Raw genomic sequence first — 27,974 nt, 5'->3', positions numbered from 1 at the left:
AAAGCTACCGGGCGCGGGGGCGGGGCGCCCGGCGGAGGGGGCCGGGGAGGGAAAATGGCGGCGGCGGCGGAGCGCAGCCGCTCCCCGAGTGGGGGCTCCCCGGTTCCGGCCTGCATGTTCGCGCCGGAGCCCGGCTCCCCGCCCGCCGCCTTCCCCGCCCGCTCCGCTGCGCTGCGCGGCTGTGAGGCGCTCAACGGCGACACCGACATCGACCTCACCAGCAAGGTATCCCCTCGCCCCCTCTCCCCAGCCACGGGGGCTGCGGCAGTGCCCCTCCCCGTAGGTACCCGCCACCCGCCGCAGCCCCTCAGGTAGGTACCTGCCGTAGTCCCCCGCCCCCTCCAGTAGATATCCTCCGGCGCCGCCCCCCCGGGTAGGTACCCGCCCCCTGCCGCAGCCCCCCCTCTGGTAGGTACCCCCCTATTGCAGCCCCCTTCGTAATTACACCCCCCACCGCCCAGGTAGGTACCCCCTCACTGCTGCAGCTCCCCGGGTAGGTACCCCTCACCTGCTGCTGAAGAGGACTTGGAGGCTGCCTCACAGCTCGGGGATCCTCGGGTGCCGGCGTGGGAGCCCTAAGAGGTGGCCGGGAGCAATGCTCCCAGCCTGGCGTGCCCCGGACCGTGGCCCTGGTGAGTATCTGGCGTGGATGCTGGTTGTATGGGATGGTTTGAGGCAGGATGCCTCTCTAGGGCTGCCCTGGTCTTCCAGGCAAGTGTCACATATCCTAGACAAGCCAGGCTGGAAGGGACCCAGCTGCAGGGGTTGTGTCCAGTCCCTGCTCCAGCTTGTTGCAGGGCTGTCACCCTCCCAACCGCCACCGCAAATGGAGGGTGTCTTTGTGAAGTTGCTGGTGGTGCTTTGGCTGCTTTGGAAAGGGATCCATAGAGAGCCAAGGGAGTGGGTGTGCAGTTTTGAATCGGGCTTGTGTCAGGGATGAACCAGGCTTGTGTCAGGGATGATGATTGCCTTGTGTAAAGTTCAGGTTGTTGATTTGCATGGGATGGTTTGCATAGGGATGATCCTGCCTGAGGCAGGGGGTTGGGTTAGATCAGTGCTGCTCAGCCTGTGGGTTGTGACCCAAAAGAGGGTTGCAAGAATATACAAAAGGGTCACAAGCAAACTTTAAAAATGAATTCTTTAAAGGAGAAAAATATGAGAAACTGTGGCTTTGTCCGTGCAGGCTGGAGGAAGGAGTTCCAGCTTGCCGGGGGCTGCGTGCCCCCCACTACCCCACACACTGGGGGTGCAAGCAGGTCAGGAGTGAGGGGCACTGGGTCAGGACTGGCCATTCATGTTTACAAATGAGTTGGTACGAAAAAGGTTGAGAACCACTGCACTAGGTGACCTCTGCTTTTCTATGACTTCTATAAGATGCTTGGCTACATCAGTCTGGCCCCCTCAATTATGGTCTCCAGTCAAAATGGTGACCGCATTTGACAACATAATAGCTCACCTGCCAGCTGCAGCCCCTCTATTTTCTTCCTCCTCCTTCCCCTCTTACTTTTTCTTCTCTCCTTCCTCTTGGGCCACTTGATAAATCCACAGTGTATCCACACCTTGAATGCCATGCCCAGATCTGGTCCCTGCACCTCAAAGGATATGCAAGAATCAGAGAAAAAGATCTGGGAGGCACTGGGGACAGTTTGCTGACAACATTGGCTTGGTACTCAGCAGCTGTCAACAAGGCAAACAAAATGTTAGGGGTTATGAAGAGGGGAATAAGAAACAAAACAGAAAGTATCATCGTGCCCCTGTATAAATCCATGATGTGTCCACACCTTTAATAATGTCCTCAGTTCCGGTCCCCACACCTCAAAAAGGATATAGAAGAAGAACTAGAGGAGGCCCAGAAAAGGGCACCAATGATGATTAGTGGTATGGAGGGGCTCCTGTAGGAGGAGACACTAAAGAAGCTAGGCCTATCCAGTTTAGAAAAGAGAGGCTTTGGTGTTGGGGGGGACACACATGAAAAGGGTTTACAAAAGGCTACATGGCAAAGAGAAAGCAACTAGGGATTTTTTATTGACTCTCTCTTACAATGCAAAAACTAGGGGTCATTAAATGAAACTAGCAGGCAGTCAGTTTAAAAAGAACAAAAGGAAGTTCTTTTTCACACAACATGTTATTACAGTGTGGAAATCATTGCTACCACATGTTGGAGAAGCTGGGAGTGTTGGAGAAGCTGAGAGTTTAGCCAGAATTCAAAAAAGGATTCGACCAGTTCTTGGAGGAAAGGGGCATCAGTAGCTGTTCAGCCTGGGAGTGAGGGGCACGGCCCTGAATCAGAACTTCCTAGACCTTGAATGCTAAAGGATGCAAGTGAGAGAGGAACAGTGGGGTTAACCCTGGTTGTTTTTCAGTTAACTCTCTCTTTTAGCATCCACTCTGCCACTGCGACACACAGGAAACTGGGCAAGACGGACCTGGCATCTGACCATAAAATGGCAGTTTTTATGCTCCTATGTTCTCACTTCTCCTCTCTCAACACCACTGCATGCTCAAAATAGTAATCCCCTACTGCTGCTTTGCCAGCTGCCCTACCTGTCCCAGTGCTGACTCCTCCATCCATCCCACTGTTCAAGACTCACTTAAAGAAAATAAGGACTTGTTGCAGACGTGCATTCTACAATTCTGTTATCAAGTACAATACAATTGTGGCTTTTGATCAAGCCACTGAGTGAAGTGCAAAATTTCTTATCGGGACAAATCTTAACATGGTCTCCCTGCCCCTGTAGCCCTAGTCCAAATCTATTGAATGTGTTGTAGCATTAAACTACTTACAGCTCAGAAACATATTGCCTAATGCTACAAAAAGGGTAGCATGTGTGCCTTCTAGTACATCTAAAATTCATGGCAAAATACTATTAGTAACACAGGGAACTTGAAGCATATTTGCAGATGATTTAAAGTGGGATGTTTAGAAACAAAACATGCTTTCATTGTGCTTTAATAACGCAGTGCTCCTTTGCGGTGTCTGCTTCCCAGATAAGCAGCTGTGCCCTTCTAGCCCTGCAAAATGTTAGAAACGCCAATCCAGTAAATAATAGTCATGCATACTATATCATGCTAGATTTACTTAGCATTCATAAATAGGCAGATTCTTTGGTGTTTGGTTTTACAGATCAGGGAACACATCTTCTAGTGCAGTGGTTCTCAGTCTTGTTAGACTTGAGTCACCCCTTTCGATGTCAAGCTCACTTTTTGACTGTGGAAAAGTAATACAGCATTTTGAACTCTGGAGGGACCACAACACTGAATAGTTTTGACCCTATGGATTCCTATTTAGAATCTGTTGGTTTATGTTTGTGAATCATCTGTAGGTGGTTGCGCACCTAACCCTGCTAATACTGGGCAGCCACCTCATGGCACTTGTAGCAGGATCTTGTGGCACCGTGGTTGAGAATTGATTCTCAAGTGCTTCTGCAAGGTGTTCTAATACAGTCTCTGCTATGACTTCATCAGGTCCCCTCCCTTCTTGTTCTGTGTCTTGAAATTGCTGGTCTCTGGCTCCCTAATGTGCAGTGCTGTACAGCAGAACCGAGTCTAGAGTGGAGCAGCCAGCCCCCCGAACTAGCATTTTTGAGAAACTGACATAGACCATAGTTTTGTGGTTCCAAAGCACACAGGAAGAAAGGTAGAAAAGGGCCTGCGAAAAGGCACTGGGGAAGGTATTTCAAAATTGTTGGGTGCAACTTTTACCTTTGTAGCTATTGAACCTGAACAATAACTGCCTGTTACTTTTCTTGCCGCCTTTATAGGACCTGCACCCGAGGTGTCCAGATTCTCACGGACACCATTTAACATGAGGCCAACATGTGGCAAACTTGCATGTGAAGTGGGAGAAAACAACAAAAGTGGAAGTATTTGACTTCAAAGAAGCTTCTGAAAAATAAGGGAAGGCAGTGCAGGAGTGAAAGAGGAGGTTTTTCCTGGGATGAGAAGCAAGAGCAATGGTTTCCAATAAGGGACCTGGCAGAAAAGGGGCTCTCTGTCACCAGGAAGCTGGATGAAAAGAGATTCACTGTTACAGGGCAGTGCCTTGCTGTGACCTGAGAAACTATAGAAACAGACAGGATGAAGCAGACAGCTGATGGAGCTAAGGAATGGATGGATGTTGCTGATGAAGTGTGCTTCCTAACAAAGTCTCCTGCCTCCTTGGTCTTTGATGCTTCACTGCATTCAGAGCTGCCAGCTTTTTATCATCCTCAGCTCTACAGACTCTGGAGAACCTCAGCCACAGCTCCTCCCATGTGGCAGCGAAAACAGCAGCCTGTGGGAGCAGAACTTCATTGATCCTTCCAACCCATCCTTGGGGTTGGTACCATGTCATTCCAGCCACCAGGAGAAAAGGCCGAGGCAACAAAAATGTCAAATCCAAGCTGTTCTTCCAGATTCTAAGCATTAGCAATGTTTCCTGACAGCAAAAGGCTGTGTCCTTTTGTTTTTAAGATGCATAGAGATATGCAATGTATGTATGATGAGTGCTGTCTTATAGACAATAACACCCCTACCACCTTCCCTCCTGGGTAGTAGGCTGTGGCACTGAAACAGACCATCCACTGAAAGTATAACTACCACATTCAGAAACTCTTGAAAATATACAAAACCACACAATACAGACCTTGCTTATTGAAAATACAGCCTCCCTCACAGGGGTAGTGCACTGTTACCACTGATATTTCCCCTGAAAGTAAACTTAACCCCACATCCCATTTAAAGTTAGCAGAGGCATGGAGAGTATACATGCTGCTTAGCAAAAAAACAAAAAAACCCCACAGAGCCCAGCAGTGAATTGCAAGCACTGTTGCTAGCGCATCTCTACTACAACAAACCTTGCCAGGCAACTAAGTGTTAGGCAGGCGTTTGTTACTTCTATGAGCCTTCAGTTAGCACCTGCTCCACCTTCCCTCCAATCTCTCAGATGCATGCTGTGGTGTCATGCTGCAGGTGCTTAGGTAGTACTTAAACAATTCTTTTCTGTCATCCATGAAGCCAGTAAAAAGCTCCCAGCCATTGTAGCAGAAGGCAAATGGATTCTCCAAAGATAAGGGGAGGACTCTGAATACCATAGTGCTAGCCAGGCTAGCAAATTAGTTTTTTCTTTTTCTTTTTTAACCCCACTATTGGAGACAAGTGAGAGTTCCTGTAGAGTTCGTGTGCCAGAGCGTGGCATGCAGTGGCATTTTGCTTGGCCCACACACCTCAGGGTAGACAGTGGGGAAGGGGCTGGGGCTGTGCTACCACAGCAAGGATCAGGCTCTTCATAGCTTCCCTGCTGTTCTGCTGTTCTCCTCTGGCACACCAACTTCCTACAAGTCAAGGTTGAAGATATTTTTGGCACTCTGCCCAAAAACACTGCTGACTCCTGTAGATTCTGGTGTCGCAAATTCTTCTAGACTGGGGCCAGCAACCCACAGCACATGTGGCACAAGAAGCCATTTTTCTCAGCACACCACAGCCAGTGCAGACTTTGGGCAGGCTCCTGCTGCCAGCCACAGAGCCCAGGTTGGTCATAGCAGGGATGCTGCAAGCAGCTGTAATGGGGTCCACAGAGCCCCAGCCCAGCTCATTGCCAGAGGCAAGTGCGCACACACCTCAGGGCAGACAGCAGGGAAGGGGCTGGGGCTGGACTGCCGCAACGAGGACTGAGTCCCTCACAGCTCCCTTACCATCTGTCCCTGGCATGCCAACATCTTACAAGCTGAGGTTGTGGGGGTTTTGGCACTCTACCAAAAATACTTTGCCAGCCCCTGTTCTAGATCATCTTATATGGTGGCCTGATGAGGCCTTGAAGCACAACTGAGTTCTGTTTTTGAATTCTCAGATCTGTACATGAGAACAAATAGTTGGAAGATGGATTTGCTCTGATACTGTTGACCCCACTTGTGTATGCAAAGCTATCTAGAGAATCGGGAAACCTTGCCAGAAAGGGTGACAGTACCTTTTTAATAGCAGCACACACGTAACCGCTTCAACTGCCAAACTTCCTGCATCAAGTTGGTTAGCAACTGAGTGGTAGTAAGGGGAGAAGGTAGTAATAGGTGCCAAGCATTCAGGTGGCAATGGCCCACCTTTCTGAATAGATAGGGTGGCACTTATCTGTTGGTATACTGCTACTACAGATCTGGGTTAAGCTGGGTGCAGGTCTCCAGGGAAGGGAAGAACCCTTGGTCATCTGAAGGGTGTACAGCCCAATCTTGTACAGCCAGTTGATGCTCAAACCTTGATATGCTGTTGAATTTAAAGGAACCATTCCAAGAAAAGTCATTCCAGAAGCAACTGCTCAGTCTCCTTGTTCTCCTTTTCTGTGCTCTTCTTTTCCTCCTCATCCATGTTCTCTTTCTCCTTTTGGTGCAGCTGTTGCTGGGTAACATGGTAGTCAGGACATAAAGCTATAGCTGTCCGGTAGCAGTGCATTGGAATATATCTGTACAATGAGCTGCAGATTCCCAAGTATCACAGCTCTAAGCAGATTAGGAGTTTGAAAAGGATGCCAGCTATCCAGAAGTGTCCAATCATGGAATAGCTTATGGGGATTTTAGAGTTTGATCCCTGGATGTGCATTGCAATGGCCTGTGGCTAACTTCTGCTAGGTATCCCACTGCACATCCTAGGATGGGTGGGCAAAATGCGGCCTGGGGGCTGGATGCAGCCAACCACGCCATTCTATCCGGCCTGCAGGGCCCCTAAAAATGTAGAAAATTAATCTGCCCTGGGCTGCCTGTCATGCGGCCTTTGATGGCTTTCCGAAACTCAGTAAGCGGCCCTCTGCCCAAAATAATTGCCCGCCTCTGTCCTAGGAACAATCCCATGATGCCTACGGGTCAACATTACAAAAGGATGTGGGATACCTGGCCACTGCTGACCACATGCTTAGAATTTCCTCTGCATCTGCAAGGAGTGGCTTACTAGTAAAAGCCAGCTGTTCATTTAGAGGAGGCTGTTACTTGTCTGTAACTATGAAGCAATTACAGTGAAGCATCTCACTTCACAGTAAATCCCTACCCCACTGAAGACAAGCCCTTAGCCTCATAAATCCCCTTTGCAGTGTGGTGAGGAATATGCCTTTAGCCTGGTTAACAGGCATTTCCAAAGTGATTGAAAAGGGGTCTTTGCAAGAGAGCCCTGCTTTTGTATGACACACATTGGTTGTACTGTTAACTTGCTGCTTATGAAACTGTCCCATCTGTGTGTAAAATGGATGTCTGATCTTTCCTCTAGTTGGTGATGGTGAGTCCAACATCAGAACAGTATGACAGCTTGCTGCGGCAGATGTCAGAGAGAATTGATGAGGGCTGTGGGGAGACCATCTATGTAATCGGGCAAGGATCAGGTGAGCATATATTCCATCTGAAAGCAAGAATTAATACTATGAAAACATTGGTTCATTTTAGTCTGTCAATTGCCATAGGCAGCACCTGGTGTTTCAGAGACACCTCCACACTGAACAGCATGCAGAACAGCTTCTTCCTCAACACCTGGCTGTTGCTTGGCAAGATGTGGTTTGTTTACAGTATTATTGTCTTATCTGCCATAGCTCTAAATATTATTGATATAAAATCATGCATTAGAGCACATTACTGCAAGATGAAAGCTCTGCAGTTGTATCATCAGTCCTGATACAGACTCCCTCCCTGCTCAGGTGTGTTCACTTTATCTGTGTACTGTAAATTTTTTTTAGTTTGTAAAATGGGAGCTCCTCACAGGAGTACTTCAGAAGTGTTTTAATCTAATTACAGGTTTTAACAGAAGCATCTGCTTCTGGAAGTGTATGTCATAGATTGCCTGTACTATATAATGGCTTTAATTTTATATATGTTAGGTGTGGCAGCAGTCATTTATCTTTGCAGCTTTGATATGTCTGTCCTTTGCCCTCTTTTGCAATTCAGTTTTTTGAAGGCACCTCATACTGGCAAGCAGTGTTGCACTTCCTTAGAGAAATTTGAGGCACAGGCACAATGGTGGGGGAAGGTGAGGAGAACCCTCCTCCCCAGTGGGGGATTCCCTCTTCCTGGCAACTCATTCCTCCGGTGTCTTGGCCAGGGATTGAATCTAGGTCTCCCATGTGGCAAGTGAGAACTCTACCACTGAGCCATCAATGCCTGGGCTGCTGCCTGCAGCTCCTGGGCTCTAGTCCCTCTAGGATCCTGTGTATGCCACCTGCACACCAAGCCAGCTGTCCAGGGATCAAAAGAAAAAAGGGACCCAAGCTGCCGCCTTCAGCTTGGGGTTTGGGTCCCTCCTGAACCCACTCCACGCTGCCCCGTGCGCCAAGCCAAGCTGCTGCTTTGACTCCGAGGCTTCAGTCCTGCCCAGACCCCTCTGCGCGCTGCCCTGTGTGCTGCTGCAGTCAAACCACCTTCTGTGGCTCCCAGGCTCAGGGTCCCCCCACTGGAGACTCTCTGTGCACTGCCCCATGCACCAAGCAGCCGAGCCGAGCTGAACCAAGCAGCCCCCTGTGGCTCCCAGGGTCCGGGTCCACGTTGGAGACTTGCCTCTCACTGCCCTGTGCATTGGGCAACTAAGCCAAGCTACCTCCTGTGGCTCCCAGCGCTCGTCTGGGGCAACTGCTCTACCCCACTGGCCAGCTCTCACCAGCTCTTCAGAACTCCTCTCCTTGGTCCCTCCTCATCTCCACCAGAGCCAGGTGCACTGCCCCTTTTATCCCCCCCCAGGTGGCCAGTGGGACCAATCAGCAGACATGAAGTGAGTCTTTGCTCAGGTCCAGTTTCTCTACCTGGCTCCTGGGTGCGGGGTGTAGCCTCCTTTTCCAGGGGTCTGATTGGTGAAAAAAAGGGATTCCCCCCCTACTCCCCACCAATCATTTTTGAACTTTTCAAAACCCCTGGGTCAAGCCACTACTGGCTAACCTGTCACATCTGCGTCTTAATTTCTGTAGGTTTCATAGTTTCTAGGGCCGGAAGAGACCTGAATAGATCATCTAGTCCGACCCCCTGCCATGGCAGGAAAGAGTACTGGGGTCAAACGACCCCAGCAAAGTGTTCATCTAACCTCCTCTTAAAGACCCCCAGGGTAGGAGCCAGTACTACTTCCCTTGGTTCCAGATCCTAGCTGCCCTGGCCATGAAGTAGTGCCTCCTGATATCTAGCTTAAATCTTCCCTCTACCAGCTTGTGACCGTCACTCCTGGTAGTGCTCGGGGGAACAGGAACTTCCCCAGTGCCTGCTGATCCCCCCTGACTAGTTTGTAACAAGCCACTAGATCCCCCCTCAGCCTTCTCTTGTGGAGGCTGAACAGGTTCAGGTCCCGTGGCCTCTCATCATAGGGCCTGCCCTGCTGCCCCCTGATCATATGAGTGGTCCTCCTCTGGACCCTCTCTATGTTGTCCACATCCCTCTTGAAGTGCGGCGCCCAGAACTGGACGCAGTACTCCAGCTGCAGCCTGACCAGTGCCACATAGCGGGGGAGGAATCACCTCCTTGTACCTTCTTGAGATGCATCTGTGGATGCATGACAAGATACAGTTGGCCTTCCTGACTGCGTCCCCACACTGCCGGCCCATGTTCATCTTGGAGTCAGTGATGACTTCAAGATCCTTTTCTGCCTCTGTACTGACAAGAAGGGACTTCCCCAACCTGTAGGTATGGTGCCGATTGTTCCTCCCCAGGTGCATCACTTTGCTCTTGTCAGTGTTGAATCCCATCCTATTCTCTTCTGCCCACCCTTGTAACCTGTCTAGGTCCGACTGCAGCCTATTGCCCCCTTCTACTGTGACCACATCCCCCCACATCTTAGTGTCATCAGCAGATTTGAACAGGGTGCTTTTTACCCCTTTGTCCAAATCGCTGATGAAGATGTTGAACAGTGCAGGCCCGAGGACTGAGCCCTGGGGAACCCCACTGCCCACATCCCTCCAGGTTGAAAATGACCCGTCCACTACCACTCTCTGGGTGCGGCCCTCCAGCCAGTTGGCGATCCATTTGACTATGTGGGTGTCAACACCACAGTCCCCCAGTTTCTTAATGAGAACAGGGTGAGAGACAGTGTCGAAGACCTTCCGAAAGTCCAGGAAGACTATGTCCACTGCTACCACTGCATCTAATGATTTGGTGATCTGATCATAGAAGGCCACCAGGTTGGTCTGACAGGACCTGCCACTGATGAACCTGTGTTGGTTGCCCCTAAGCATGAAATCCCCTGCTGGCCCCTCGTGGATGTGTGCCAGCATAATTTTCTCGAACAGCTTGCCTAGGATCGAAGTAAGACTAACTGGCCTGTAGTTTCCCGGGTCCTCCTTCTTACCCTTTTTGAAGATAGGAACCACACTGGCCCTCTTCCAGTGCTCGTAAAGCTGTGCCAGGGTTCCTGCAATGACCTCAGCCAATTCCTTTAGTACTCTAGGGTAGAGATCGTCTGGACCGGCTGACTTGAATACGTCCAGTCCCTCCAGAAGCTCCCTAACTAGTTCCTCACTAACCCTTGGCCTAGGTGTGCCTCCCCTGGGGGCTGGGGGGGGCCCAACGGTGGGGTGGCTGTTCCAGTCCCTGCTTAGGAAGATGGAGGCAAAGAAATCGTTAAATATGTTGGCTTTGTCATCTGGTGTGATGACCAAATTTCCTAACATGTCCTACAGGGGCCCCACATTACCCGGAACCTTCTTTTTACCCCCTACGTATTTAAAGAAGGACTTCTTCTTGTCCTTAATCTGGGAAGCTAGTCCCAGTTCCATCTCTGCCTTGGCCTTGCTGACTGCCCCCCTACATCCCTGAGCAACTGCAGTATAGTCATCCCTGGTGATGTCCCCTCCTTTCCACTGGGTGTACACCTCCCTTTTAGCTAGGAGAGATTCCCGGATGCTTTTGGTGAGCCATGGGGGCTTGTGTGCCCTCCTGCTCCCTTTAATCCTCATTGGGATTACCTCTCTCTGGGCTTGGAGGATCGTCTCCTTAAGGAGCGACCACTCTCCTTGGACACCTGGCTCCACTCCCCTCTGGGACCTCAGTGCTTCCCTGACTATTCTCCTTAGCTCATTGAAGTTTGCCCTCCTGAAATCTAGGGCTGCTGCCTTGCTGCAGGCCTTTGCCACCTTGTGCTGGATGGTGAATTCCAGCAGGTGATGATCACTGTTGCCCAGGTGGTTGAGCACCTGCAGCCCTCTCACCAGGTCGTCTCCCGTGGCCAGCACCAGGTCCAACAAGGTGTCTCCGCTGGTGGGGCTGTGCATCTCCTGGGTTAGATGGAGGTACTGCATTCTGGCTAAGAACCTACATGAGCGGTCAGACCTGGCTGACTGCTCTTCCCAGCAGATATCCGGGAAGTTCAGGTCCCCCATGACTACCACATCCTTAGACTTCACTACCTCCGTGAGCTGACCTAAGAATTCCTGGTCGAGCTCTTTCCCCTGGTTGGGAGGTCTGTAGTAGACCCCCACTGTTAAGTCTCTTTCCCCTCGACTGCCTTGTAATCTAACCCAAAGCACTTCAGAGTGCCCTTCCTCTGATTCCTTATTAATTGATGAGGATGGGATTTCCTCCTTAATGTAGAGTGCCATGCCTCCACCTTTCCTTCCTATCCTACATTGTTTTTACTCACAAGAAAATTGTAAATCCAGTCAAATTTACAAAATGTGTTGTTTGTATTGTTGGGGACTCCACTGGTCCCTGTATCTACTTGCTGACTTCAGTGGTTATATAGCCACACTTCTCCCTTTTAAAACATTCCTTTGTTGCAATATGAGAGATGAATAGAGGGGATTGGGTATGTGGTATGGGCTGTTATGTACACAAAATAAGAAAACGAGGCGGGGAAAGCAGAACTCTTTCTTCCCTTTCTGTGATTCTTGTGTGTTACTTTTCCAAAAGTGTTTTACACGTGATCATTACAAAGTCTGGCTTAATTTGCTGGTGCCCTTTTAATTTCTTTAAGTCTTGATGTTAAAATCATATATTTCCTTTAGAAATAGGATGTTTCCCCTGTTTTCTTGGGCTTGTGTTTTTCCAATATGTGTAGGTGTCATTCAGTGCCAAAGATGACAGCTGTTAGGAAAATAAAGTTCCCATTTGCTGTAGGCTAGGGAGCAACAATACCTTTTTATTCTTTCCCTTCAACCTCATGTTAGATGGGACTGAATATGGCCTGAATGAGGCAGACATGGAAGCATCTTATGCCACACTGAAGAGCATGGCAGAACAGATTGAGGCAGACGTGATCCTCCTACGGGAGCACCAGGAGGCAGGAGGCAAGGTGCGCGACTACCTTGTTCGCAAGCGTGTGGGTGACAACGACTTCCTGGAGGTCAGGTGAGGAGATGTGTGCAGGTAGGGTTAGTCAGCAACACAGCCACATTTCTTTTATCTGATCAATGGGTGGTCCCAAGCCAGTGACACTGATTTGCATGTGGGTGTTGCAGGCACTCAAAAAAGGAAGCAAGTCGACCACTCCTTGCTAATTAAATCTGTTTTTTCCTTTTTGATATACAAGAGTGTCTACAGTGACCTATGGCAGGGACTCCTGTATCTGGGTAACAACTGCTCAGTATGGGGGTTTCTTTCTGTGGGCTGGAAGCACTTCAAGGAGTCTCCTGTGTGTTTAGCAATTTCTGTGGGAGCATTTGGGACTGTTGCAAGGAGAGAGCTTTCTAAAATAAAACAGGTTGTGGAATAAGACATCCTTTGCTCTTTAATTAGCAGTTCAGTTTTGCCCAGATTTCTAGCGACCAAAGTTCTCTTTTGATGAGTGCCTAGCATCTTCTGTAAATAGCTTGAGGGTCTCAGCACAGTTCCAGATGCACCAAGTTTCCGCATCTCACAAATGCCAACCATTGGTGGTGCTCATTGTCCATGAAGATGCCCATATGTGAATTGAGTCTTGCAGAGTATTTCCCCTACAAGTGGTCCTTTGGGTTAGGGCATATAGTTTCATAGTTTGTAGGGTCGGAAGGGACCTGAGCAGATCATCTAGTCCGACCCCCTGCCATGGCAGGAAAGAATACTGGGGTCAAATGACCCCAGCAAGATGTTCATCTAACCTCCTCTTAAACACCCCCAGGGTAGGAGCCTGTACCACTTCTCTTGGAAGCTGGTTCCAGACCCTAGCTGCCCTGACTGTGAAGTAGCACCTCTTGATATCTAACCTAAACCTACCCTCTACCAGCTTGTGACCGTCACTCCTGGTAGTGCTAGAGGGAACAGGAACTTCCCCAGTGCCTGCTGATCCCCCCTGACTAGTTTGTAACAAGCCACTAGATCCCCCCTCAGCCTTCTCTTGTGGAGGCTGAACAGGTTCAGGTCCCGTGGCCTCTCATCATAGGGCCTGCCCTGCTGCCCCCTGATCATACGAGTGGCCCTCCTCTGGACCCTCTCCATGTTGTCCACATCCCTCTTGAAGAGCGGCGCCCAGAACTGGACGCAATACTCCAGCTGTGGCCTGACCAGTGCCACATAGAGGGGGAGGATCACCTCTTTGGACCTGCTCGAGATGCATCTGTGGATGCATGACAAGGTACAGTTGGCCTTCCTGACTGCCTGTCCACGCTGCCGGCCCATGTTCATCTTGGAACCCTGCGGAACCCCACTGCCCACGTCCTTCCAGGTTGAGAAGGACCCATCCACTACCACCCTCTGGGTGCGGCCCTCCAGCCATTTGGCGACCCATTTGACTGTGTGGGTGTCTACACCACAGCCGCCCAGTTTCTTAATGAGAACGGGGTGAGAGACAGTGTCAAAAGCCTTCCGGAAGTCCAGGAAGACTATATCCACTGCTACCCTTGCATCTAATGATCTGGTGATCTGATCGTAAAAGGCCACCAGGTTGGTCTGACAGGACCTGCCACTGATGTGTGCCAGCATAATTTTCTCGAACAGCTTGCCTAGGATCGAAGTAAGACTAACTGGCCTATAGTTTCCTGGGTCCTCCTTCCTCCCTTTTTTGAAGATGGGGACCACGTTGGCCCTCTTCCAGTCCTCCGGTACCTCAGCAGAGCACCACGAGTGCTCGTAAAGTTGTGCCAGGGGACTTGCAATGACCTCGGCCAGTTCCTTTAGAACTCTAGGGTGGAGATCATCCAGGCCGGCTGACTTGAATACATCCAACCCCTCCAGAAGCTCCCTAACTAAATCCTCGCTAACCCGTGGCCCAGGTGTGCCTCCCCCGGGGCCTGAGGGGGCCCAGCAGGGAGGTGGCTGTTCTGGTCCCTACTTAGGAAGACGGAGGCAAAGAGATCGTTAAACATGTTAGCTTTGCCGTCTGGTGTGACGACCAAGTTTCCCATCGCGTCCTGCAAGGGCCCCACATTACCCGGGACCTTCTTTTTACCCCCTACGTATTTAAAAAAGGACTTCTTCTTGTCCTTAATCTGGGAAGCTAGTCCCAGTTCCATCTCTGCCTTGGCCTTCCTAACTACCCCCCTACATCCCCAAGCAACTACAGAATAGTCCTCCCTGGTGATGACCCCTTCTTTCCATTGGGTGTAAGCCTCCTTTTTAGCAAGGAGACATTCCTGGATGAGCCACGGAGGCTTGTGTGCTCTCCTGCTCCCTTTGATCCTCGTTGGGATTACCTTTCTTTGGGCTTGGAGGATCGTCTCCTTAAGGAGCGACCATTCTCCTTGGACACCTGGCTCCCCTCCCCTCCGGGGGAGTTGCTGCTCCAACTTTACCCACCCACTCTAAAAACAGAATGTTTAAATGTCCAGGCTATCTCCAGCGTCTGTTGCTAGTAATGAATTAACATGACAAGCTTGGAGGAATTCTAAGGGAAAACTAAGTTGAGAGTTGTTGTCTCCTTATTTTGAAGTGCTACAATGAATATATCTGAGTGAGTGTCAGGTTTTGGGAAACAATTATACTGTGAATCTCATCAGGCTTTCCTGGATTGGTTTAACTTCCTGTGTCCTTGGTTGGACACCAACAAGAGACTTCCATACTTTTGATCCAGAAGTTATGTAGCCCATGGACTTTGGGCTCCTCCTCTGTAGACTAGAAGCTACAAAGTAGATCTCTTGTCTGTTTCTGACAATCCAATGCTCTTTGAAGCAGCTTTGGAATGTTACTGTTATTTCCATGTGAGTCGGGACGAAAAAATGCTAAATTATTTTCTCCTCTCCTCTCTAGGGTAGCAGTAGTTGGGAATGTGGATGCAGGAAAAAGCACGTTACTGGGAGTCCTGACACATGGCGAGCTGGACAATGGCCGAGGCTTTGCCCGGCAAAAACTCTTCAGGCACAAGCATGAGATTGAGTCGGGCCGTACCAGCAGTGTAGGCAATGACATCTTGGGTTTTGACAGTGAAGGCAATGTGGTGAACAAGCCTGACAGCCATGGAGGCAGCCTGGAATGGACCAAGATTTGTGAGAAATCCACCAAAGTCATCACTTTTATTGATCTGGCTGGGCATGAAAAGTACCTGAAGACCACAGTCTTTGGTATGACTGGCCACTTACCAGACTTCTGCATGCTTATGGTAAGTATTGTGCATTACGGCTAAGAGTAGATGCTCTTCAGAGTTGTAATACATCCCCATCTTGTCTTCTACTGAAGGACCACAGCAGAAGGGAAATGACAGTGTTCTCAGTAGGAAGAATATGATTGCCAGTGTAGAGGCGTGGCCTGAACTCCATGGCTAATGCTAATGCATAAGGCAAATACTATTGCATCTTCAGCAAACCTAAATGGTCAGGATTTGTTTAGTTTTAATCTGAAAACAAGCATTCTGAACACATGAATAGAAAACTACTGCTACCCTAGCAGCTAAAAGTGAGGGTGAGAAGTCAGTTCATCAACTGGTTAGACAGCCATTGATGGGTTTAACATTCTTGCTTTTTTTTGTGGGGAGGAGTCTGTTCCACACATACATGATCCATGATTTCTGCTGTCCAATTACAGCCTGTTGAATGTCTGGTTTTCTGTGTCATCTAGCTCTTCATTGTTGTGACTCTTTCTTTACTTCCTCCCATGATGTAGGTTGGTAGCAATGCTGGGATTGTTGGGATGACCAAGGAGCACCTGGGCCTGGCATTGGCACTCAATGTTCCAGTCTTTGTTGTGGTGACCAAGATTGACATGTGCCCTGCCAATATCCTGCAAGGTAAATGAGAATCTCTCCAGCCAACTGCTCTTTGCTGTTAGGCACATTTACTTTCTCATGGCTTACCATTCTTCCCTCAACTGTGCTAATGTATTGCTGCTGAAGAAGTAGTCTAGTACTTGGTTTGCTATGCTTACAGCCTAGATGCATTCTAGAAATGCATGTTTTTTCTTCATAAAGCTTTTCTCTTGCTAGTATTACAGCTATCAACTTCCAAATGACCATTATTTGCATTGGGTAGACGTGTAGAAGAATTCTGCTTGACCAGGCTTTCTGGAAAAGAGGCAGCCAACTGCTTTTTGCTGAGGTTGGATTAAGCCTTTTCTTGGGATGTAAATATGGTAGAGGTCTCTGGGTGCTTTTCTGGGTGTTTTGCTTTTCTTTCTGACCCTTCCCTATGTTTAAATGCATGCCCTGGATGTAAATAACCCTCTTTCTTTCATAAAATTCCTCTCCCATTTAATTTTGTTCCAGTGATGCCAGGGGCATGTTTCTGACCAGAATTACGTAGGTCTTGAGAAGCGAAAAGGCTAATGATCTCACTGTTTTCTATAACTAGTATTTTTTGTAAAAAAAATCTGCATCCTTATGCTTTCGGTACACAGAAGGGAGTGAGCAGTAGATGCTCTAAGTCTTAGAAAATGGAGGCACAACAGCTGTTTGGCAAATAATAAAGGAAATGCCAGTCATAAGGCCAGTAACTGGGCAAGGGAAGGAACACCCTTGATATGGATGAAGAATTAGACATTTTTAGCAAAGGACTTTGATCTCTGAGCCCACTGTAGCATCAAGTAAAGGGTCTTAAATGTGGAAAAATTGGCCCTTCACTTAGAGTTTTGTGTATAAGCTGCAAATTCCTTGAGCGAAGCTGCTGCCTCCATACCCAAAATGTTGTGCTTCTACCAGTTGACTTTTATGAACAGGAAGTTATGGTCTCTCCTTAGATAATAATTGGAAGGTATAAATTAATAGCCAGCTTGGACATTACTACTTCTTTGTAAGTGGGTTGCTTATCTGGCTGTTTTCTGCAAGCAGATTTGCTCCCTGGGGAGCTCCTCAGCCAGTAGTCCCAAGCAAAGCACAATCTTTTAAATAAATAAAACCAAATCCTCTGTCCTGTCCTGGACATGAGGAAGAGAAGCCCCATTTGCTCTTGCTTCAGCACAGCAGCCCTGGTCTCTCTTGCAGCCTGCTTTTCTGGACACAGCTTGCTTCCTCTTCCCTTTGCCTACTCTTCTGGAGCTTTTAAAGCTCCCAGACAAGACTTCCTTCTTATCCAAATGACCCACAGCTGGGTTTTCTCAGTAGGGCTAACTTTTCCTTTGTAAAAGAACAGATACCCAGTTATATGTTTCTTTTCCTGTCTATTGCACTACACAGTTGGGAAGGTATGTTGTAGGGGAATCATTTTCTGTATCCCGGAATGACTACTGCTGAGTCCAGGATACTGGCCTGAATAGGAACTGGCCTGCTCCTATCATAGGGGAAGAGGGGAGCCAAATTATCTCCCATGGATATGTCTATACCACTGCAGCAGCATGGCCTGGCCAAACATTTCTGACCATGTTCTGAGATAGCTCTGAGGTTTCCACTAACTGCTCCCCAGGTCTCAGTTCCTGGTGTGCTTGAGAGAAGCTCTGAGGTTTCCACTAACTGCTCCCCAGGTCTCAGTTCCTGGTGTGCTTGAGAGAATCCATTGGGAACAAGCCCAAAGCAGCCTCACTGGTCTATTTCTGGGATTGGAGCATGCCTTTGGGGAGGGAAATGAGTTTTGCATATTTGGAAACATAATCACTAAGGTACATTGCTGGGTAGGATATGTCTTCAGTGTAGCCATGCCCTGAATGTGCCTGCAGATTCGTGTTCTCCAGTGCCATTTTGTTTTTGGCTTTTTGTGCTACTCTTTAAGACCCTCTCACTTCTGAGGACTTACAGCCATGAGTTCTCATTGGCAAGGCTGGCTATTTGTCAGAGAGAACACCACAGCTTGTCTTGGCAAAAGAAGCAAGTCCCAGTTCAAATACGTTTCATTCCTGCCTTCTCACCAGCATCATTTGTTATGGGAAACTGAGGATAGTCGAATGTGTTATCAGCATTTAAAGCTATTTGTTGAACAACCTTAACTTTTTCTCTTCTGTCAAGAGCACAGAGGCAAATCCATGACAGAACAGTGGTAATAGAACAGCTCAGCAGTACGTTGGCCAGCATGAAAGATATGACTCTTTGAGAGAAGGTGGAGAGAAAAGGCAGGGGAGTACAGTAAATTTGAACAGAAATCGTGACTGCACTAAGCACCAGCCTAACTCCTAAGTCTTCAGCCATTGTATCCTCTTTGTTCAGTGACAAGCATGCCTGTCTTCTTAAGGAAACCCACCAAAGACAGCTTGTAAAGAGGGGAGATGTTACCCTAACTATGTTCATTTTACTCTTTAAGAAACCCTGAAACTGTTGCAACGACTGCTGAAGTCTCCAGGGTGTAGGAAGATTCCTGTGTTGGTTCAGAGCAAGGATGATGTCATTGTAACAGCCTCCAACTTCAGCTCAGAGAGGTAATGAGAGTTGAAGAGCATGGTTGGTCCTACAGTGCTGTTTGGGGACTGGGTGAGACAACATGAAATAAGAATAAGACATCCAAACCTGTAGTGCTGTTACGTCTGCTGCGTAACAGGTTGGTTCCAAGGTTGGTCTATCAGCATGTCCTGTTCCATCCCCCTGCCCCCCCTCCCCACACACACACAGAAGAGTAGTAAAGGTTTTCTGTTGGACAGTTCATGGAAGAAGGAAGGGAATACAGATCAGGGCTCACAAGTCTCCTTTCTGAATGTTATTAGGAAGATGAGTTGTATTGTTGAATTTCAAAGAGAGTGTGTTTTGCAGCTGGGTTTGACTGCCAGGTTCCCAATACTGTGTATTGGGTTAAGTCCAAGATCTTGGGTGCCTTCCTGAAGGTGGAATGCAAATTAAAGATGGGGTGTGTGTTGTTGGGGAAAGATCTAACTACATATGTGTCTCTGTCTCCACAGGATGTGCCCAATATTCCAGATTTCTAATGTCACTGGTGAGAACCTGGATTTGCTAAAGATGTTTCTCAATCTCTTGTCTCCACGGACCAGTTATAGGGAGGAAGAGCCAGCAGAATTTCAGATAGATGACACTTATTCTGTCCCGGTAAGGAGCCTGGTGCTGAGAAGGGCTATTTGCCCTGTTTCTTAGACTGGGCATCATGTGAAATGGGGAGTTGCCTGGAAAGGTTGGACTCCATTGCTGCTTTCATGTGGCGGATGATCCATTTACTGGTGTTTCTTGGTGCAGGGTGTAGGAACAGTAGTGTCTGGGACAACACTGAGAGGCCTGATCAAGCTTAATGACACCCTGCTTCTGGGTCCAGATCCCCTTGGCAACTTCCTGCCCATTGCTGTCAAGTCAATCCACCGCAAACGCATGCCAGTCAAGGAAGTCCGTGGAGGCCAGACTGCCTCCTTTGCTCTGAAAAAGGTGAGTGTATGACTTTCCTGAGAACAAGGACCTCCTTTTGGCAGCATCTACTCACATCCTGGTTAAAGTAAGACTGTCTCCCCAAACCCAAAGAGTAGGAGGGGAGAGCTCTTCAGTTACCATTTTATGGTATCTCATATAAGTTTAATGAGACCTAGAAGGATCAAACTCCATATCCTGTTTTCCTTTCACCATAGGTTAGCACATTGTCTGTGTTCTTTTCCTTGGCTGTGATTTCATCAGATCCAAAATAGTAAGATGGGGCTGGTAGGAGACTCAGAATGAAATATGGGTGTTTACAAAGTTGAAGTTGGCAGATGATGCCGAGCTGGGAGGAGTAGTGGATAACACTGGAGGTTAGGGCTAGGATTCAGTGTGTCCTAGACAAATTGGAGGATTGGGCCAAAAGAAATCTCATGAGGTTCAACAAGGACAAGTGCAAAGTTCTGCACTTAGGATGGAACAGTCCTATGCACCAGTATAGGCTGGGGGCTGACTGGCTGGGCAGCAGCTCTGCAGAAAAAGACCTGGGAGTTACAGTGGACAGTAAACCGAATATGAGCCAGCAGTGTGCCCTTGTTGCCAAAAAGCCTAACAGCATGCTGGGCTGCATTGGTAGGTGTGTTGCCAGTAAGTCAAGGCAAGTGATTATTTTCCTCTATTCAGCACTGGTGAGGCCACATCTGAAGTACCGTGTTCAGTTTGGGCCCCCTCACTACAGAAAGGATGTGGATAAATTGGAGAGTCCAATGGAGAGTGACAGCAATGATGAGGGGCTGGGGCACATGTCTTATGAAGAAAGACTGAGGGACCAGGGCTTATTTAGTCTAGAGAAGAGACTGAGAGGAGACTTAATAGCAGCCTTCAACTACTTGAAGTGGGGTTCGAAAGAGGCTGGAGCTAGACTGTTCTCAGTGGTGGCAGATGACAGAACAAGGAGTGATGGTCTTAAGTTGCAGCAAGGGAAGTTTAGGTTAGATATTAGGATGAATTTTTTCACTAGGAGGGTAGTAAAACATTGGAACAGGCTTCCCAGAGAGGTGGTAGAAGCTCCGTCTGTGGTGATTTCAAAATCCAGCTAGACAACGCTTTGGCTGGGGTGATCCAGTTGGAGATGGTCCTGCTTTGAGCAGGACTAGATGACCACCTGATTTCCCTTCCAACCCTAACCTTTTATGATTCTAACATCTATATTCTCTTGCTTAGAACTGAGTGCATGTCCAAGCCCCAGGTCTACAGAGTGTTTTGTATCAATTTAACTATTTTGGCCTGGGGGCAGGGGGTGTCCTTTAAAAAGGAAAAAGGCCAAATTAGTACAATTACAGCTGTGCACACAGTCATACTGGTATAACTGCAGCCATGGTAGTAATTGCACTGGTTTCAAACAGCGATCATTAAAGCGGTAAAAAGATTCTTTAGACAAACTGTTAATATAGTGCTAGCTTGCACTATGCTGGAGGGAATGTCTGTTTGGATGCTATGTACTTTTAGCAAGGCAAGAAGCATTAAACCAAGCATCCTTCCCCAAATTCCAATTTTGATTACTGCATCCTCCTGGCAAACACCCTCAGAAGTGCCTCAAATCTCTACTTAATACGGTCATTAAACAACCTCTGCATTGCATTACAGTGGGTGCCAGTTAATGCCCTCTAAAACGCTTTGGAAACCTTCTGGGTGAAATAATTTTCTTTCTTTAGTAGAGAATCATGGTTAACTATGTTTTATCCTTTTCCCCCCCAGATCAAGCGTTCCTCCATCCGTAAAGGCATGGTGATGGTGTCCCCCCGGTTGAACCCCCAAGCATCCTGGGAATTTGAAGCTGAGATTCTGGTGCTGCATCACCCCACTACTATCAGCCCGCGCTATCAGGCAATGGGTGAGTATATAGCAGTTTTCTCTGGCTTTCTATTTCCAACAAGCATAGCTCCCACCTGAGGTTTTTGCCTCAGGTGGTTTAATCTGCTTGTGATGCCTGCCTTACCAGAGCATAGGGTTCAGCTCCTTGTATTAAATTCCTCCCTCTCTTCACTTGCATTATGGTGAGCAAACTGATCTAGAAAAGCAGGAGGTGCTTTCAGTAGTAAACAGAGTGCCTAGGAAGGGGTTATCCTGCCCAGTACCTGCCTGAAGTCAGTGCCTCTGTAATCTTTATATAGGTGCCTAAGACAGTCTGATAGGACTCCGTTGCCAGCCTTTCCTTCCCTTTCCCCTCCCCCTCTCACCCCGACTGTTTGTTACGGGGAACAAGCTTTGTCATGGCAAAACCAGATCACAGTTCAAGCATGTTCTTATTGTTCCATAATGTGGCTGTAGAAAGCTTGGTAGGACACAGTTGAGGTCCTCTGCTGCAGCCAATACCTGTGTTCTTTTGTGAGTATGAGACAAATGCAACTCTGTCAATTTTTCACTTTTCAGATGAAGCAGATTCCTTCCATTCTATGTAGAGTAGCACTAACTACCTTGGATCCTTATCTGAGGTTTGTTCCACTAGTGGCAATGGCTCTTTGAAACCCTCTGCATTATATTTGCAGTGCATTGTGGCAGTATCCGCCAGACAGCCACCATCCTCAGCATGGACAAGGACTGCCTACGGACAGGGGACAAAGCCACAGTGCACTTTCGTTTCATCAAGACCCCTGAATATTTGCATATAGACCAGCGGCTGGTCTTCCGTGAGGGCCGTACCAAAGCTGTGGGCACTATCACCAAGGTAGGGGCCAAGTAGCCATACCTTTGCCATTTTGCCTCCTCAGTTCTCTTCCTTTCTTTATACTTCTGATAGGGGAGTTTGAGCAGCTCAGGGGAGTCAGGGAAAAAGATGCAGATTTCACTTGATCACAAATATCAAGCAAAACATAGGCTAATGGTGACCAATGTGCTTTTCCATTAGGCAGTTTGACCTGCATTGAACTAATTTGATGGGTGGGTATCTAGTTTCTAGACAGACCAGTGTCTGTCTGCTAACTAGTGCTTAATTGATTGGTGGCACCAGGGACTGAATAAGCCATGATGAAAACTGCTCTCTGAATCCCACAGTTTCTCCTATACAGGACTGAGGCCTGTTGATAGGCCAGTGTGGGAATTCTGCACTGCCACTACCCAAATCGTTTGCTTTATGATGCTTGGAATTGATTCTTTGGGCCCTCTTTGCTGGCCAGATACTCTAAAGTGAAACCTTGCTTGACTGGCTGCTTGCTCTTCAGTCTCTTCTGTTTGTACCTGACAGTTACTCCAGACCACCAATAACTCCCCAATGAACTCCAAGCCCCAACAAATCAAGATGCAATCAACAAAAAAGGGAGCTGTTACGAAACGAGAGGATGCTGCATCTCAGAGTGGGACAGCCCCAGCGGGGCCTCCAGCAGGGGATGATGCATCATCAGGAGCAGCACCATCTCTACCTTCTAGCGCCCTGCAACCACCGGTAAGCAAAAGAAATCCACATGTCTCTTAACTATTCACATCCTCCGCTCAGCTCTTTGTCTTGGCTTCTTGATAGCATCAACATAACTTCCCCTCTTTTAGGACTGATGACAGGAACAGGTTACAGGGATACAACCAGCAATTCGTCTGATGGCAGACAGTCTTTTCAGCCGGGCGTTGTTTGTATTCCTCTAGAACCAGCACCTAGTACCTCAGTCCTGGGCCAGAAGCTTCCTGTGTAGGCACTTTACAAGCACAAAATGACAGTTCCTGCCCCAGAGCTTACGATGTAGACATTCTGTGTGCCGCCTTCACATCTCTTTTGTCTTCTTGTTCAGAGCTCCAGGCTTTTTTACCTTTCTCCAACTTTTAATTAACTTGACTCCCAGCCTGACAGTACAAGGAGGTTTCTTGCCTTCCATACTATTAAGGTGGGCTTAGATGGGGCATAGCTAGCAAAAGGACTCTGCCTTGAACTTCATATCCTTTGTCCAGGTCTCCTTTATTCCAGTTGTTTGTTCCCCATGATCATCATACTGTCACTGTCCCTGAGCCCAGCTGGCTAGTGGGAAATGCTGTGGGGTCTGTGTCTGTCCTTGGTGCCTGTCTGAGGCTTCTTTCTCTCTGTATCTGTCTTGACTGCAATATCAAGTAGTGTAAAGGACTACACTGTAGCCTGCTGTGCATGCTTTATGTTTTTTGCCCTGTCCCTGGGTGTTTGTGTTGCTGTGCTCTTGCTCATCTCTGCCTCTCTCTTCCTGCTGCTTTCCTTCAGACTGCACTGGATGAAGAGCCCCACAACCGTGAGGGCAATAAGGTATTTTTGCATCCTGATGGCCGGTTTGAGATGATAGTGGTCTTGTTGACCTGGGTCTGGGAACAGAGTCCTGTTAGCAAGAAAGCTCTGATTTTTCTCCTGCCATTACTCATGAAACAGACCCTGGATTTCTAAGATGCTGAATACCTTCAGCTTCCCTTGACTTCAGTGCGAGTGAAGTGTTCAGAACTTCTGAAACTCAGGAACAAAATTCATCAGTTCCTGCCTGGTTCCTTCAAGTGACTGTAGGAATTTGATCCTGAGATGCTCGTCCCTAGTCTTCTCTTAGTGAATGTGTGTCATAGTCCTGCACAAGTTGTACATGTGTAACTTTTTAATATTGCGGATCACTGCAAACTGATGCTTCTTTTCTTGCTTTCCAGTCGAAGGTTGGAGGAGGGGGCCGGCGACGAGGGGGCCAGCGCCATAAAGTGAAATCTCAGGGGGCTTGTGTGACTCCTGCTGGTGGCTGCTGAACATCCCCCCTAGCTCCCCACCAACCCCTCCCATAAGGAGTTCCTCCCCCTCCTTCCATTTCTTATCCAAGAGATCCAGAGCAGCTTAAACCAAAACACCCATCCCAGCTGATCAGCTGCAGAAGAACCTTCCCTCCCAGAGGAATGACCAAGGGGTTATAATTTATAAGCTAATGAAGGTGATAAAACACCTGGAACTGAGCGACTGACATGCTCCTCCTCCCTCTAACAACACATTTTTGTACATCATGGGCTAAGTTTTTATTCTTAGTTTTTATTATATTTTATGTGCATGAAGATGACAGGAGAATCCAGATCTGTTGGAGAAGAGCCAGCCAGCCCCCCTCTCCCCACCCCACCCCACCCCATCAAATTCTGTCTCATTTATTCACTACCTTCTCCTATACGCTGTCCCAAATCCATTGGCATTAGCAGATCTGAAATTCCAGACCTCCAGGGGTTAGAAAGGTGTGAAATAGGTGGCTGGCTGGAGGGAGCTGTAATTCAGGCAAGATGCCAAATGAATTCTGGAACCTCCTTTTCTCAAGCTGTTTTTAAATGGGTTGATTTTAACATGGCAGTGACTGCAGTTTTGGAGTAGGCCTCCAAAGAATTGACCAGATAGACCAGAAAGAGGAAGGCAAATCCCAGAGCAATCCTAGATCCTAAGTAGGTATATGTTTTCCTCCAAAGTTCTTCCCCTTCCCCACATGCAAAGCTGAGAGCTGTAAAAGTTTTAGATCAAATCTGGGACCCAGCAGGATATCTATCACCTTCCCTTCCTTTTGTCATGTCTGTTCGGTGCTTACAGATCTTACCTGCCCCTCAAGGCTGTAGCAGCCCAGTGACAGTGTTACCAATGTAGTGCAGGAACGCTCGGTCTGTCCCTTGCCCTGGACAGAGCTGCCTCCCCCGTGACTGAACAGTGATTGCAGGGGGAATAAATCTTTTGGGACTGGAGATTGCAAACCACCTTTTCTTGACTCCTCCATTTGCTCTGAGATCTTTCTTCAGGACTTGCTGGCTAGCCAAGGCTCCAGGGCTAATAGAATTGGTCAGTTGTCTTTGTGGAAGGGAGAACATGACCAGTCAGTTTCAGATGTAGGAAAGCACTTTCAGCCTCAAGAGCACATGGTGGCTTTTTATACCCACCCCACCCTTTTATTTTTTTACCAAGTTTTTAGCTTCTTGGAGAGAGCCTGCAGGAGACTCTGAGCTGACTTGCTTTATTAGTATCATGTCTTTTTAACTTTGGGCTCCATAACTGACCAGCTTCCAGCTTGTTCTTATTTCTCTTCTTCCATACGCGCCTCTTCAGAGGAGCTCCGTGGAGGACAAGGCTTATCCTCAGCAGACTTGTGGCAAGCAATGGGTGTGTTAGAGTCTTGAGGGAGGAAGTGGAGCTATCAGCAAGTCACTGCTCCCCACTGGAAGTAAGGTCAGCCACTGTTCCCTTTTTGTTCAGGGGCCCTCCACCTCTTATGGAAAACTCCTTTTCCAGAGGCAGACTTAAAGCCTCAGCCCATCTTTAGGGGGACTTCCTTGGTTCTTTCCTCACTGTGGCTACTGCCAGGACAGAGGTCATACTGGGTCACCCTGTGATTTGAAGTCAGCTAAAGCAAGGTGAGCTGTAAGTGTCTCAGGGAAGATGCAGGTATTGGCACTCAGAGCAAGATGCCGTGAGAGGGATACAGGACAGATATGAGGGTATTTTGCCTTAGAGCCTCTACTGGCCTGAGCATGGATGGGAGTGGGGCAGGAGTACAGCCCCTCTCAAGTTATGTGCCTAGCTCTCCTGAGGAACCACATGCAGCTACAACACTAATAACACCCTCCTTGTGAAGGGGTGTGAGGTGTGTCTCATATCAAACTGCATCTGATTTCACTGCCCTCTCCTCCCAAGGGAGGCAGAGATCTCTAGGCTGACTTCTCTTTCTTCATTCTTTGAGCTCCCAGTGAAGAAGCCTAGGGTTGAGGAAGGTTTACTTAACTTCATGCAAAGGAGGTGTTGTGATCTCTCTCTTGTGACCAGGATTCAAGGATCACTAAGGCTGGTGTGATGATGTATAAAATAAAAAGTTTGTTCCAAGTTAAATGATGTCATGTTGCTTTGTCTTTCTCAAAACACCCAGCACTTTGTGCTGAAGCCTGTGAACCCACGTGGTGCACTGCACAGAGAGCTGCCTTGCAGCTAACCTTGAAACTGGTCTTGGTGCACGAGCCCTACTGACACCTTGAAGGGCAGAGGTTGTAGGCATTGTGGATACTTCCTGCTGTTTTTCAGTCAAGGAGTGGGGTCAAGAAGCATGGTGCACCATTGCTGGGAGGTTAGACTCCTCAAGAACACATCTGTTACACACTAGAAAAGATTTCATAGACATAGATTTCATAGACATTAGGGCTGGAAGGGACCTCGGGAGATCATCGAGTCCAGCCCCCTGCCCAAAGGGCAGGAAGTCAGCTGGGGTCATAGGATCCCAGCAAGATAAGCATCCAATTTACTCTTGAAGGTGTTCAATGTAGGCGCTTGAACCACCTCCGCTGGCAGACTGTTCCAGACCTTGGGGGCTCGGACAGTAAAGAAATTCTTCCTTATGTCCAGCCTGAAACGGTCTTGCAGGAGTTTGTGACCGTTCGACCTCGTCATCCCTTGGGGCGCTCTGGTGAACAAACGTTCCCCCAGATCCTGGTGGTCACCCCTGATAAACTTATAGGTGGCCATCAGATCACCCCTGAGCCTGCGCTTTTCCAGGCTAAAGAGTCCCATGGCTAAAGAGATTGTCCCAAATGAAACAAACCTCATTCCCAGTTCCAGTGTCTAGTCAAACTTCACTTTCTGGACAATTGTGATGCACACTAGCTTCTTGCCCAAACAGAGCTGGATGTGCCGTAGGGGCATGAGGCATCTGATCCAGGCAATTTTCAAATCTGTTGAGGGCATTCCCTGTCACAGAAGTTGCCTCTTTCCTGCAAGAGAGCTAAATGGCTGGTGGGACCTGCAGAAGAGTGCTTCAGCACTTCTACAGCTGGCCTCCTTTTCTCCAAAATATCCAGGGACTTTTGTCCCATCTGTTGTATTCACACTCTTATCATTTTTTGGCACTTAAGAGCCACCATCATGTGCTAGGTGCTGTACAATCCCAGTACCTTAGGGCAGGAGCTAACTGCACAGAGGGCCTACCCCAGCCAGCTTTTGTTCAGCACATTCCAAGCTAATTCAATTACTGTATTTACCTGAATATAAGATGTTCCCCCCCACAAATGGCATGGGGCAGGGGGAAGTGCCTCCTCTTACTAATCACATATGAAGCAGAGTGGGGAGCAGTTTGGGGCCAGAGTGGGATGCACAGCAGCCCATCTGCTCTTGCCCCCTGCTTCCCGTCTGCAGCTTCTGCTACCCAACCAACCCCTTCCCTTCCTCTTACTGTCAGGTGCAGCTGGGATCTGGCTGGAACTGGGGTCTCTCCTGGGCAGGGAGCACATGGAAGCTCCTTTCCCTGCCCAGCCAGTCATCGGCACCAAATGGCCAGACAAAGGTTGAGCTTCCATGTGCTGTGCTCCAGGATGGAGCGTTTGATGGGGGATGGAGGGGAAGGAGCAGAAATGGCAGGGAACAGTTGGGGTGGAAAGGGTAGAAACTGGGGAGTTGGGAGCAAAGGCAGAGATTGGGGAGTTTGGTGGCTGGGGGGGAGTGCAGGTGGAAGGGGGGCAGAAAG

At 48.4% G+C, this 27,974-nt stretch overlaps 1 protein-coding gene across 2 annotated transcripts; it reads left to right on the top strand.

The window, feature by feature from the left end:
• The first annotated feature begins 20 nt into the window (after positions 1 to 20).
• On the top strand, positions 21 to 26,353 carry GTPBP1 (GTP binding protein 1). 2 transcript variants are annotated; one of them, XM_090043021.1, is made up of 14 exons: positions 210 to 225; positions 498 to 632; positions 3,762 to 4,317; positions 7,225 to 7,336; positions 12,083 to 12,263; positions 15,075 to 15,423; positions 15,924 to 16,047; positions 18,482 to 18,596; positions 19,071 to 19,215; positions 19,360 to 19,542; positions 21,283 to 21,418; positions 22,074 to 22,252; positions 22,769 to 22,966; positions 24,166 to 26,353. In XM_090043021.1, the coding sequence occupies exons 4-14, from the start codon at positions 7,231 to 7,233 to the stop codon at positions 24,256 to 24,258; spliced, it is 1,809 nt and encodes a 602-aa protein (XP_089899147.1). In that variant the 5' UTR covers positions 210 to 225; positions 498 to 632; positions 3,762 to 4,317; positions 7,225 to 7,230; the 3' UTR covers positions 24,259 to 26,353. The 2 variants fall into 2 exon arrangements, with proteins under 2 accessions (XP_089899146.1, XP_089899147.1); XM_090043020.1 differs by lacking the exons at positions 498 to 632; positions 3,762 to 4,317 and having other exon boundaries at positions 21 to 225.
• The last annotated feature ends 1,621 nt before the right edge of the window (positions 26,354 to 27,974 follow it).

The sequence above is a fragment of the Crocodylus siamensis genome, chromosome 4 (genome assembly GCF_052110815.1).
Source record: "Crocodylus siamensis isolate JL-2025a chromosome 4, ASM5211081v1, whole genome shotgun sequence".
Lineage (NCBI taxonomy): Eukaryota > Metazoa > Chordata > Crocodylia > Crocodylidae > Crocodylus > Crocodylus siamensis.
The sequence above is the reverse complement of the archived record's forward strand: the minus strand, read 5'-3'. Positions and strand labels throughout refer to the sequence as shown.

Bases quoted from the DNA above. Each gene is read 5' to 3' on its own strand.
- GTPBP1 (XM_090043020.1), top strand. From the start codon at position 55: ATGGCGGCGGCGGCGGAGCGCAGCCGCTCCCCGAGTGGGGGCTCCCCG. The intron at 7,337-12,082 runs GTGAGCATATAT...ACCTCATGTTAG, and splicing joins TGTAATCGGGCAAGGATCAG to ATGGGACTGAATATGGCCTG. The intron at 19,216-19,359 runs GTAAGGAGCCTG...TTCTTGGTGCAG, and splicing joins ATGACACTTATTCTGTCCCG to GGTGTAGGAACAGTAGTGTC.